The sequence below is a fragment of the Anabrus simplex genome, chromosome 14 (genome assembly GCF_040414725.1).
Source record: "Anabrus simplex isolate iqAnaSimp1 chromosome 14, ASM4041472v1, whole genome shotgun sequence".
Taxonomy (NCBI): Eukaryota; Metazoa; Arthropoda; class Insecta; order Orthoptera; family Tettigoniidae; genus Anabrus; species Anabrus simplex.
This window is the reverse complement of record NC_090278.1, coordinates 16591655-16604000: the sequence shown is the minus strand read 5'-3', so window position 1 is coordinate 16604000 and position 12346 is coordinate 16591655. Positions and strand designations below refer to the sequence as shown.

At 41.1% G+C, this 12346-nt stretch overlaps 1 protein-coding gene and 1 non-coding gene across 2 annotated transcripts in view; both read left to right on the top strand.

Annotated features, from left to right (window-relative positions):
* LOC136885368 (gastrula zinc finger protein XlCGF57.1-like) overlaps positions 1-9800 on the top strand; it is an 87223-nt gene extending 77423 nt beyond the window's left edge. The window contains exon 5 of the mRNA XM_067157880.2: positions 8828-9800. Within this exon, the coding sequence (XP_067013981.1) occupies positions 8828-9800 (973 nt within the window). The remainder of the gene's footprint in view (positions 1-8827) is intronic.
* A 528-nt stretch (positions 9801-10328) lies between these two features.
* On the top strand, positions 10329-10484 carry LOC136885829 (5.8S ribosomal RNA). The gene has a single exon (XR_010861625.2). It is a non-coding gene; the product is annotated as a 5.8S ribosomal RNA (ribosomal RNA).
* The last annotated feature ends 1862 nt before the right edge of the window (positions 10485-12346 follow it).

Below are 12346 nucleotides of genomic sequence, written 5' to 3'. Positions count from 1 at the left end.
GGTCTTCTCGTCAGGCAGTGCCCATGCCCTGGCCAGTTTTGGAGCGTTCCACTAAAAAATTAGAATTTCCTTCTCTTCCCAGTGTAGACGAGTTGCATCAAGCGATTGTCATACTTTCGCACCTCGAAGATTAAGCCGTCAAATTTTGCTTATATACCAATGCCAATCCCATTAGTTGTTTTTCGGCTTCCGTTGTACATCATTTAGTAACTGCACCCCATTTCGCATGACATTTCTACACTCCAAATTTTCCTGTGCATCACAGATCCCTATATGCCTTCTCTCCAGTGCTCTGGCTAATTTGCTGCTTCATCCAGACATAGTTCAGTGATGCGATACAGAATGGGGGTACATGCTTGCTTTGTCGTCACAGCCCATGCAACGGTAAATCTTGCATACTTTTCATGCTGACTGGGCACTGCCAACGCGCGTCCTTTCCAGAGGTCGCCCTAACATTGGTTCCGATTCCATGAGACATATTTCTGTAATCATGTGACGGTATTATTTTACGGCCGTCTTGTCTTCAAGCATTTTGGAGCTGATGGCAGCAGGTAGTTACGCCGCTCCGGACATGGGGAACTGACGCCTTTTTCAGCCGCTCTTCTAGTGAAGAAACGCTAAGCTCCTTTCTGCATTAACTTACAGAATGGTAGAGTACCTCTTCATTCAACTGCTTCGTACCGAAAGTTTCAGTCTCCGCCAAAGTTGATATTGAGGACTTTGCGCGTGTTTGGTCCGCGAGAGCTATTATATTTCGCTCAGCTCCTGCCGGCAGACCAGTGGGAAACCCATATCCGTCGCCTGGAATGCGCCATGTGTTACAGCAATGTAGATGGTTCGTGGAGAATATTTATCCGTCAAAACAAAATACCCTTTTACTGAAAAACTTACTGTGAACCTGATAAATCACTTGTGACAAAAATCACATAATCATGTAAAGAAGAATGGTCACACAGTTTCTGCTCCTTTTTCTTGGCGTGATAGGCCGCGAAACGTATGACATACAATCCTGTGTCATATTTTCTGCCCCTGTTGTCTAGTGGTGTCTACATCAATATATATTGTATGATGATCAAGAGGTCTAGCCTGTCGTATCTGGAATCAATGTCCCCTTGTATTTGTTCACTTATATTTTCCCAAAAGTGCAGTAACAACATGTGGTCGAGCCTCCCACTACTTTGCTTGTAAGGAATTCGTGCATTCGACTGGGTCATGTGAACTCAGTGCATGCAGCATGAATTGGGAAGTGCCGCTTCATGTTATAATATATTTTGGCCAGAGTGATCGACTTTTCCCATGTGCCTGATCTCACGTTTAACCTAGAAATTTGTATTTCTTGCTCTTCTTTCCTAGAATATGTAGAACCACTCTGCAGTGGGGAGACAGGCACAGACTTGGATGCTATCCTACGATGTCATCATTCCACTAAAAATAATCACTTTGTCTGTGATCTTTTGAAATAATAGTAATCTCATTTCTTGTTTTACATAGCAATATTATCTCCTACGATGAAATTCAATGCACTGTCATTTTAAATTTCTCTCAAGCCTTGATTTTCATGCTCCTTCTAACTGTAGTGTTAAAGGAACACTATTAGAATATTCAAAGGCATGATAGTTTTCATTTGGGTTCAAATTCAGGATATCAGAACATTGTAATAAAGCACTACTACCAAAGCCATATCCTTTGTCACCTTCATTATGTCTACGACAGCAGTTTCTGCTGGAGAACGGAAAGCGTCAGTATTAGGAAAAGAGCCGTAATCTGCTTGTTATTATCTAGCTTTTTCAAGATTTGTCACCTTCATTATGTCTACGACGGCAGTTTCTGCTGGAGAACGGAATGCGTCAGTGTTAGAAAAAGAGCCGTAATGTGCTTGTTATTATCTAGCTTTTTCAAGATTTCATCAGGATTAGTGGTTCCCATGATGGATACGGGCTTTGTTAAAGACAGCAATTAACACCTAGACTGATGTAATACATGGTAATAAGTATAAACTTCCTTGTATAGACTTACCGCCCTCTATGAAGGTCACCTCTTTTTGATTGCACATCAAAGCTATGTAATTAGAAATAACCTCACTCTGACATGATAGAATACTTCACTTACATGACAACAATGTATAAACACAATATGTATGTCTGCATGACACTAAATAACATTCAAAATTGATTACCCATGGTTTAGCAGATCTTGCTAACTGTCGAAAACAATATTCTAAACATTATTAATATCTACAACACTGAGATTCTCTCAAAAACCTCAACAACAACTGCTTTTACAAAAATTATTACTTGGCCTGCCACAAAGCACAGAGTGGTTGAACAAGATCAAAACTCCAAAGCATACGCCGTATTTTATGTAGACAGATAGATAATGCCTTTATTGGTGGCGAAGAGAGGACTCAAGGCCCTCTCTTAAACTTAACCACTAGATGAGTATACACTTACATAACTTATAATTTTGAATACAAATAAAACAAATAATATTAGTAGCAAAAGCATTAATAATAATAATAATAATAATGATAATGAAAGAATCCTTAATTTTAAAATACACAAAATAATGTACACTTAATTGATGAAACTACAGTAATCCATTCATCTCATTCATTCCTTCATTCACTCAACAATTATTCAGCAAGTAAGTGGGATGTACCCAGCAAATGCTCGTGGCAAGCCACTTTAAACATGCGATGAGAAGGATTATCTCTAATGTACGCAGGTAGCAAATTCCATGGCCTAGGCACAGAGATTATGAAGGAGCATTTGTACACAGCAGTGCGGTTTACAGGTATGGGAAGACAGGAGCCAGATCTTGTATTATGTTCATGATAGGATGAGAGGTAAGAAAAAGATAAAGATAGATAGTCGGGTGTATTAGTAGAAAGTACTTTGTGCAGAAGTGATAGCATGTAAAGTTCACAGCGCTGGTGCACTCGAAGCCACGAGAGCTCCTTATAATAAGGTGATACATGAGCATCATATCCCAGGTTAAAGATATATTTTATGCAGCCGTTCAGGCTCCGGTCAAGTTTCTTGTTACTGTCGCAGGTTATTTCAGTCAACACAGTGTCACTCTAGTCAAATATAGGTAGTATAAGAGAGCGAATTATTTGTACTTTAAGTCGAACAGAGAATACATAGTGAACCGTTTAAGGGGATATAAGCATTTATGTACTTCGTTACATGTGCTTATCACCTGTTGAGTACAATTCATGGTCTCAGTCATAATAATTTATAGGTTAGTCACTGAAGTATCGTGGGGTATGATTTTATTGTTTAAAATTATTGGGAAGATGTCCTGTTACTTGAGTTAATATAGGTTTTTACTGGTACCGATAATAATAACATGAGTCTTATTTGGGTTCATTAATAAACTGTTTTATTTGTGTAACACTTAGAGCAATTAAAGGCATAATTACCCCAAGTGACAGCACCAAGGGTCTGACCGTGTACCAAAGGCACGGTTCAGATACGTGGAAACGTGCTAGACAAAGACAAATAAAAGGAAAAAAGGCACTTACCATTAGAAAATAAAACAGGGCCCCCAAAGGAGCGGACAAAATACACCTGGTCATATCAAATTAACACCCCTTTTAAAGGAAAACACCAACACCTTGGGGAACAAAGATATTTAATCAGCATAATTAAGTAATAAACAAATAGGAAGGAATATCCTCGCTGGAAAATAATTAAATTAAAAATTTAAAAATTTTTAAACTCAAACCAAAACCCTACGGTCGACCGTTTATAAAGAAAATAATTATTTAGTTCTTAAAGGACTTGGTAAGATAATGTAGATTTATGAAACACCTCATCAACTCTCAAGTTTTCTTACAACCAAAAGTTTTCTTTGTACAGTACCAAAGTTTTTTTTAACATCCATTCAACCGTGAGAAACAACCTTGACAGAAATAGTTTTTAATATTGATACTGAAAACCCCTTTTCAGGATGTGTCAAACGACCCCCTGCAAGGATGGGTAGGTACTACGTGCACTTTTCACGAAATTAAAATATTAATAATAATAAGCACCGAAACACCGGGAGGAAAAATGAGCAGAAGGAAAAATTAAAATCTCAAAGAAAAATTAAATGGACCAAGGTAATCCGCGCACAAGGCAGATTTCATCACAGGCACATCAAATACAAATTATCAATACCATCACAACAACATCAACAACCTTAGCATTCCCATGGCAACGACCAACAATGGGTCAAGGGAAGGAAGGGACCAATCACAGGCCGCAAACAACAATAGGCGGAAACTAACAAAGGACAAAGAAAACAGACGCAGAAAATAACCCCAAAACCCAAAAGGAAGAATAAAATTAAGTTAAATTAAAATAAAATTAACCAGAGAAGCAAGAAAGAAAGGTACCGGGACACACTGTACACGTAACACCCACATCCCTGAAGCGACTCGCTTGTTAAATTATTCTAGTTAAATAATAGCCTTTTAGCACAAAACTTTTAGGCCTAGAAAAGCCATTAATAAACACTAGGTTACCCAATTACGATTTCGAAGAATCCAAAACGTTCTTTCACACAGTACGCAAGCCCCAATTTAACAGACATAATTACACATGCTATAAGTTCCAATTAACAAGCCGAAAATTTGAAATTCCACAAGGCAAGACTTAGTTATTAGATGACGCCAGTTACATAGTGTCGCACACACTTTCTTCACATAGGAAAATTTTCAGGTCTTTCACCAAAAATCAGTAAAGGTTTAGTTGTAACAACACTTACAGTTTCATCCAGATGAAGTTGTGAGGACGGCTTCGGTAGTATACGCTACTTACTTTGAAGAAAAACATAACGTGCAAATTCCAGACGAGGAATAATAAACCAAAACAACTTGCAGAATTCACCAGGGCAAAAGCCCTACGTATGTAACCTTAACCAGGCTCGAACATTTTCGGAGAAATCATCTCCTTAGGGAGAGAGAAGCCACACGCGTCCATCTCTTCCTTTTCACCAAACAGCAATGGCGACTTCCCGAGATTCCGCAGTGCACGGCCCCAACGATCACATGTGCACAGAGGGTAAGCGCCTGAATGGTAACGTAGTTCACGAGGTAGTACATACCTACGCCACTAGAGTGCAGGAGAATACAGTCAGGCACAGACAGGACGTGCATACGATCGGCTGGACAACAAATAACCTTCTCAGCGGCGAAGTTTTGAAAAGAAGAAATAAAGAAGCGGCGAACCACTTCTAAGAACACAGTTTTTCCACAGCCATGAGGCTAGTTCGAAAATATTTCCCAAGAGGCAAAAATTGTTACGCAGGTAACAATTTGCATAGTCACAATGATGTTGAAGGTCGGAATTTATTTTAGTAATTGCAGTATCAATATCACGCGGTTTTGAATGATAGTAAATCTGTACATCATCCGCGTACACTTGCAATTTGCAGATTTTTGATATATCATTAATTAGGATGATAAATAGCAGTAGTCCGAGAACCGACCCCTGAGGGACACCGAGGGTTTTACTTTGCCATCCTGAACTCAAATTTCCAACTGTCACACGTTCCCGGCGATTGTCAAGGTCAGATGAAAAGAAACGAATGGATACACTATTAGAATTTAGCTCTCGAAGTTTCTGCGGTAGTAACTGAGGATTGACAGTGTCGAAGGCACTACTGAGATCTAATAATATCAGTGCTGTCACGTCCCGTTGGTCCATTCCACGTCTGATATCATCTGTCAGTCGTAGTAAAGCTGTCGCAGTCCTTTCCTAAAGCCAGATAGGAAGGGAATAAGGAGAGAATGCTTGGTAAGGTATTCAGTAACTTCTGTATGAACTAGACGTCCAGGATCCTTGGATAAGGGTGGTAGGATAGACACTGGACGATAATCAGAAGGAGAATCGATCTTGGAGCTTTTCGGGATGGGTCTAATTAGTGCATCTTTCCAAACATCTGGGAAAACTCCATTTGTCAGGCAGTAGTTAAATGCATGAGTTAGTATTGGCAGAACAGCTCCCTCGATATACTTAATAAGCGATATAGGAATGTCATTGTTACCTGGGGCATTAGATGTAATAGAGTGTATCAGCAGACCTTTAACTTCATTCGAGCTGAAATTTGTAACAGAGAATTGCTCATACACAGACTGCTGTTGTAACAAGGGTACTGATTTTTTTTTAGGGAAGGAAGTAGAGGCTATTCTTGTCCGTGCGAAATGATAATTTAAAACACTAGCGATATGCTCGGTACATGTTGCTGTACGGCTTTACCTATACCTAATGTGCGTAATTTACTCCATTTTTGTCTCGGGCCGTTACTGTTCATCAGTTCCTGAAAGTATTTATATTTAGAATTCCCAATTAACTGCTTGGTTCTGTTTCTCAGAATCTTGTATCGTTCGAAATTATCTGCTATGCGTGTGTCTGTATTGTCTGTACAGTTTGTCACGACTGGACATAGCAGATCTTATCTCGGCCGTTAGTCACGCAGAAGAATGGCGGGTGATACCTGTTTCTTTGGTGCGTGCTTGTCAAATATTACCAGTACCAGTGATTTGAATTTGTTTACTTTAATGTTGTGAAAATTACGTATACTGTCCCAAGGCAAGTTATATGCATCGTGGGGTAGTTTGTTCCGGTCCGTATGTCGTAAGTCTCGTATTGTAATGCAGCGTGGTTTGTACTTAGGTATTCGTGTAGAATAACACACGTTACAATAGGTCATGTGAAGAGATGCCAGAAGCAGGGATCTGTCCGTGCTTAATTAATTTTTGAGGTTGATTAGTCACAAGATGATCAATTAAGGTATGACTTGTGCGGTCAGAGTAATGAACATTGCGTTGAGGGATAAAATTGTCGTGTTTGTAGCGAGAAATAAATTCAGCATATAGTTCGCGTCACTAGTCTGCTTCAAAAGGTCAGTGTTATCGTCGCCCATTATTATAATGTCATGGTATGCCGAGATAAGACTTGCTAATGCCTCTTCAAAATCATCAGTCTGTCTTATTTTAGGCGACTTCTAGGCAATCCCTATTAATATCTTTTTATTGCAGTCTAATTCTACAAACATAAATTCCGGCCGCAGTGTAAGTCGTCGGTCAGAAGTAGAAATCATCTTGCATTTTAGGTCATTTCTGTAATAAAGTAGAAGCCCACCACCTATTTTGGCAGTGCAGTCATGGCGCGATATTGAGTATCTGTCAAGGTTAGCTGCTGATGACGGTATGTATGTACGCCTCCAGCTTTCACTGATTCCGATAATGTGTATCTTTTTCACTTAAAAATAACTTCAACCTCCTCCACATGGGCTAATAATGACTGGCCATTTAGTTGGCAACCATGTAGCGACCGCGGGTGGCTATTGAGCTACTGTTGCAACACAAGTCCTGTTGAAGGTGGTAGGGACGAAAGAGAAGGGGAGGGTGAGGGCTATGGAGAGGAATGCAGGTAATTGTCATTACCGTTGTACTGGTCAACAAACATTGAAACTAAGCAGCATGGAAACAAAAATTAAGTAAGATGTAAAATAAGCTCACCCGAGCAACCTGGTGAGTATATCCACTGACTTTCACAAGCACACACTTACACACACACAAATATAAACTATTTATTACGCACATAATTACTTCTTAAGTTCACGAGTTCATCGTTCTCCCTGCAATGATTTTTAACTGTTCCATCGTGGATATTTGAGATTTAATTCATTCTCCTCGTAATACACAAATGCGTCCAGCTTGAGTTTGGCATTTTCGCAGTCCTCATAAATCCCTTGTCTGATTAAGGATATGTTTTCTCACACTTTGAGGGACTCAGCATAAGACCACTGCCCTTCAAAGCTCGTTTCCCGCGTCACACTCGATCAGGTTCATGCTATCGAAATAACTTAATAGTGATATGTCGATTTCCCTGTCAGACCACTTCAGCAGACGTTCTATTTCGGCGGCGTAGCCTGTGGCAGCGATCCGCATCAGGAATTGAAAGTTCTACCGATAGTTTATTTTCCAGTTTTCCAGCGTTTTAATATAGACGTCCCCGGACGGCTGTTCCGGGACACCATGCAATAAAAGTTAGTTCGAGCGACTGTACTGTTTGGTCTCGTCCAACACTTCATCTTGTTTCTGGAGCCGATCTTCTCTTTAATTTTGGAGATGTCTTCGCTGACCTGCTTCTTGAATGCCTGGAACTCGCCACCAGGCGCTTGGAGCATGTTCGGTGGGTTGGCGGCAATGACTGATGAGTCTAGGCGGGCTTGCAAGTCTTTCATGCAATCTCCGAGAGCCGATATCTTCTTAGCAACTTCCTTTACTTTTTGAAGAAAAAGGCACTTAAATATATAACTTTGTCAACACGGATTAGAACTTTCGGCTAATTAACTTGCAATTCAAACAGGGGGCAGTAAGAGCAACTTTACTATACCGTCTCACTCGACGCCATGGTACTTTGACTGTGCAGGAGAACAGATATATAAGGTTTCAATAGATAAATGTGTGCTGCATTAGAGAGCTTGTATTTTTTCTTTTTAGGCTGGACCTCTTTTCATGCATTCTTTAAATGAGGTTGCCTGTGAGCTCGTACATTCCTAAATGGGCACAAGTTTCTTGCTCGTGATATCGTGATTCGAGAGAAAAGATGCACCACATCCTGGTAACTAGTGAGAGCTTTCGAAATTTAAGACTACACTCTGAATTTGACCTCAGATGATGTTTACCCTCAGGAATATGATGTCATGAATAATGAGCCCTCTGAATGGGATATCAGTGAGTTGAATGTTCAGTAGCAATTCCTTTGTGTGAGAGTTATAGTGGAGTTGGCTGTTGAACTATTGGTCACATGTTTTTACTTTGTCACTGTAGATCGCGGCCCGAGGTTAGGAGCGAAGATCATCAACCTCCGGGTGGCAGAGCGCCTTGTTTTAGGTGCAATGTGTGTGGTAAATTCCTGGCCGGGAAGTTGGGCCTCTTGCGACATCTGAAGAGACACAAAGATGATCGTGCCTTCAAGTGCGATCACTGTGGAAAGGTATGCGGCAGTGGAAGCAGTCTGTGGGAACATCTCAGGATACACCCTATCTTAACATGCGAATTTTGTCATAAATACTTTACAAAGACGACGATGCTGACAGAGCATATGCAGTTACATAAAAGTGGGCTAGCAAACGAGTGCTCTATATGTCATAAAAAGTTCAGAAATTCGTGGCACTTAACCACCCACATGCGATCTCATACAGGCTTCAAGCCACATTCCTGCAATATATGTGGGAAATCCTTCAGCATCAAAGGCAATCTCGCAGTTCACATGCGTTCTCACACAGGCGAGAAGCCATACTGCTGCAATGTATGTGGCAAATTTTTCAGGCGGAAAATTCATATAACGTACCACATGCGGATGCACACAGGCGACAAGCCAAACTATTGTAAATCGTGTGGCAAGTCATTCAGCACAAAATCCAACCTAGCACGTCACGCGCTTACACATACGGGCGTCAAGCTACACTGTTGCAATGTCTGTGGCAAATCCTTCAGCCAGAAAGCCGGTGTAACAGATCATATGTCCACTCATACAGGCGAGAAGCCATTCTGTTGCAATGTCTGTGGCAAGTCCTTTGGACAGCGATTCAACTTTGCTCATCACATGCGGACTCACGCAGGTGAGAACTCATATTGTTGCAATGTTTGTGGCAAGTCGTTTAACAGTAAACCCCATCTAGTACTACACATGCGGACTCACACAGGCGACAAGCCATACTCTTGCAATATCTGCGGCAAATCCTTCACCCAGAAAGGCAACCTAGTATACCACATGCGAACACACACACGCACACACTAAAAGCCATACTGCTTCAATGTCTGTTGCAAGTCATTCAGCAGTAATTCCCACGTAGCTCTACACGTGCGGACTCACACGAGTGATAAGCCGAACTCATATAATGTTTGTGGCAAATCCATATAGAAAGGCAACCTTGCAGGTAACATGCGGACTCACACAGGTTTGTAGCAGTTCTTGTGCAGTATTTCTTCGGGAGAATTGACCCTCGCAACACATGTGAACGTACAGAGACGAGAAGCTTTTCTGTTGAACTGTCCGGGGCAAATTTTTCACTCAGAAGGTCTATCATTTAGCTCGCATCCGAATGCGTAGGGGTTTTAAGGCACACGAACGATCAGTATTGCGTTAAAATATTCAAAGTACCATGTAACAACCGTTCACACGTCCGGCTTCGGCCTGGCGGGCAGGTTTTAAATGAACGTAGCGCTCTTGCTCGAAACACTTCTTAGCGCTGTGACGAGAAGCCCATGAAAATGATTGCTTCTCCTCCACTTACAGTGGAGAGAACGATCGTGAAATGAAAAAAACCATCCTGAACGGTCGATCACTCGGCTCGTGGATCGATGAAGAACGCAGCAAAATTGCGCGTTTACATGTGAACTGCAGGATACATAAACATCGACATTTCGAACGCATATTGCGGTCCATGGATTGCGTTCTCTGACCACGCCTGGCTGAGGGTCGGTTGCTAAAACTGAACGCGGCATTGCGTTCGAAGTGTGGTAGCTGAACCACACTGAAGATTGGCCGCACTTCTCCGTGTTTTGATGCAAATCGTTCGCACGCAGTTGGTGCACTCGGGCTAGATGGCACACCAGCTTCACTTCACGCCGGCATTAAGCCGCACGAGAATAAGTAATAATGTTATTTTGCTTTACATCCCACTAACTAGTGCAAGAGAGTTCGGTGTTCCACACGACCTTCTCCAATTCTGTAGATATAGCCAGGAACATGCGATCGTACACAGCAGAGAAGTAATAATAAGTTCTTCAGCCAGAACGACAATTTTTAGGCACACCTCATGGTGTACGCTGGAGAGATGTCCGTCCCTTTGTGCCATTTTCTCTGAGATGGAATCTTCTGGTGGCATAATGCCAGGTCCGTGTGCGAAAGGATCAAAGGACATTTCATGAGTTATTTCTTCATCAATCACACATACGAAGTATATGACACCCGCTTGTTCTCAGCCATGGACGACGCTTTTTCTGTTTTCGGGCTACAGCAGAAGTGTGCTCGTTAACACTCATTGAAGAGCCGTCCAGATGCGAGAATAAGAAGTAATCCGTATGAACACGGAAGAATCATATGGCAAAGACAGGTAGTAAAAACTAGAATTGCAGGAAAAACGTTTGAATAAATATTTCAAGGGATTAAATAAGTGCAAAATCATGTCATGATAGGGTATGAAACTGAAGAATGTGAAGCGAAAACTGAGCACACCTTTGCTCCCTCCTACATGTCACTAGTGTGTTCTTTTAATTATGAGTAGCCCTGTACCTCAAAATTGTACCTGTTCCCTCGACTCTTGAACTATAATATTTTGTCTGTCAACCTGTTCTGAATGCAAATTGAAAGTTCAACTTCAGTGACCGTAGCTCTTCATGAAGATCACATAGTTCTGGAGGAGGCGTGTTTAAGTAAGGACTCGTATGCGAGAGCTGCAGTATACTTGTGCATAAGTTTCTCCATTTTTTACCGTGTGGCAGAGTATTGGCCACTTGCTTTTCTCTAATGGAACCTCAAATAAGTCATTAAAATCCCTTATATCTCAACGTTGCATGTGTTGAAAAGACATAGTGAATACAGAACCCTTTTCGTCATGTCAACTGATATTTGCCTGTTCCAGGTCTTCAGCATGAATTGACAACTCTTGTGTATCAGGAGATGTTAATGGCTCTTTGTCACTTCCAGACATTACAGTTGGATACCAAGGAAGGCCTACTTACTTAAATGCATACAGAATCTATGTTTATTCAATCAAAAGCAATGAAATATGATGGCGGGTGTGTTTACAAATATGGCCATAAACAGTGGAATGCGGTCAATGACATGAATATAACGCTGCGGCTGGACGATTTCAGGATGAAATTAATATCCACCACAAAAAAACTTGAAGGGCTATTTATAGAAAAGCACTTTGTGGTTAACTAGAAAATAACATCATGAGATTCAATCTGCATAGCTCCATAAACAACTGTGCATTATGCTTCCTGTTTCACAACCATCTAAATATCAGGAAGTGACCACCAGACCTTTTTAATTGAGGCTGTACACTATTTGACCATCAGCATAGGAGAGTTATCTGGACCCTAAAATTGAATCTGAGTAACCACCAATTTACATCATTCAGCTATCATACTTATCCAATAAAATTAATGTTTGTTGTTGCTATTTTGCTTTACGTCGCACCAACACAGATATGTTTTATGGCGACGATGGGACAGGAAAGGCCTCGGATTGGGAGGAAAGCGCTCGTGGCCTTAATTAAGGTGCCAGGTGTGAATATGGGAAAGCATGGAAATCCATCTTCAGGGGTGCCGACAGTG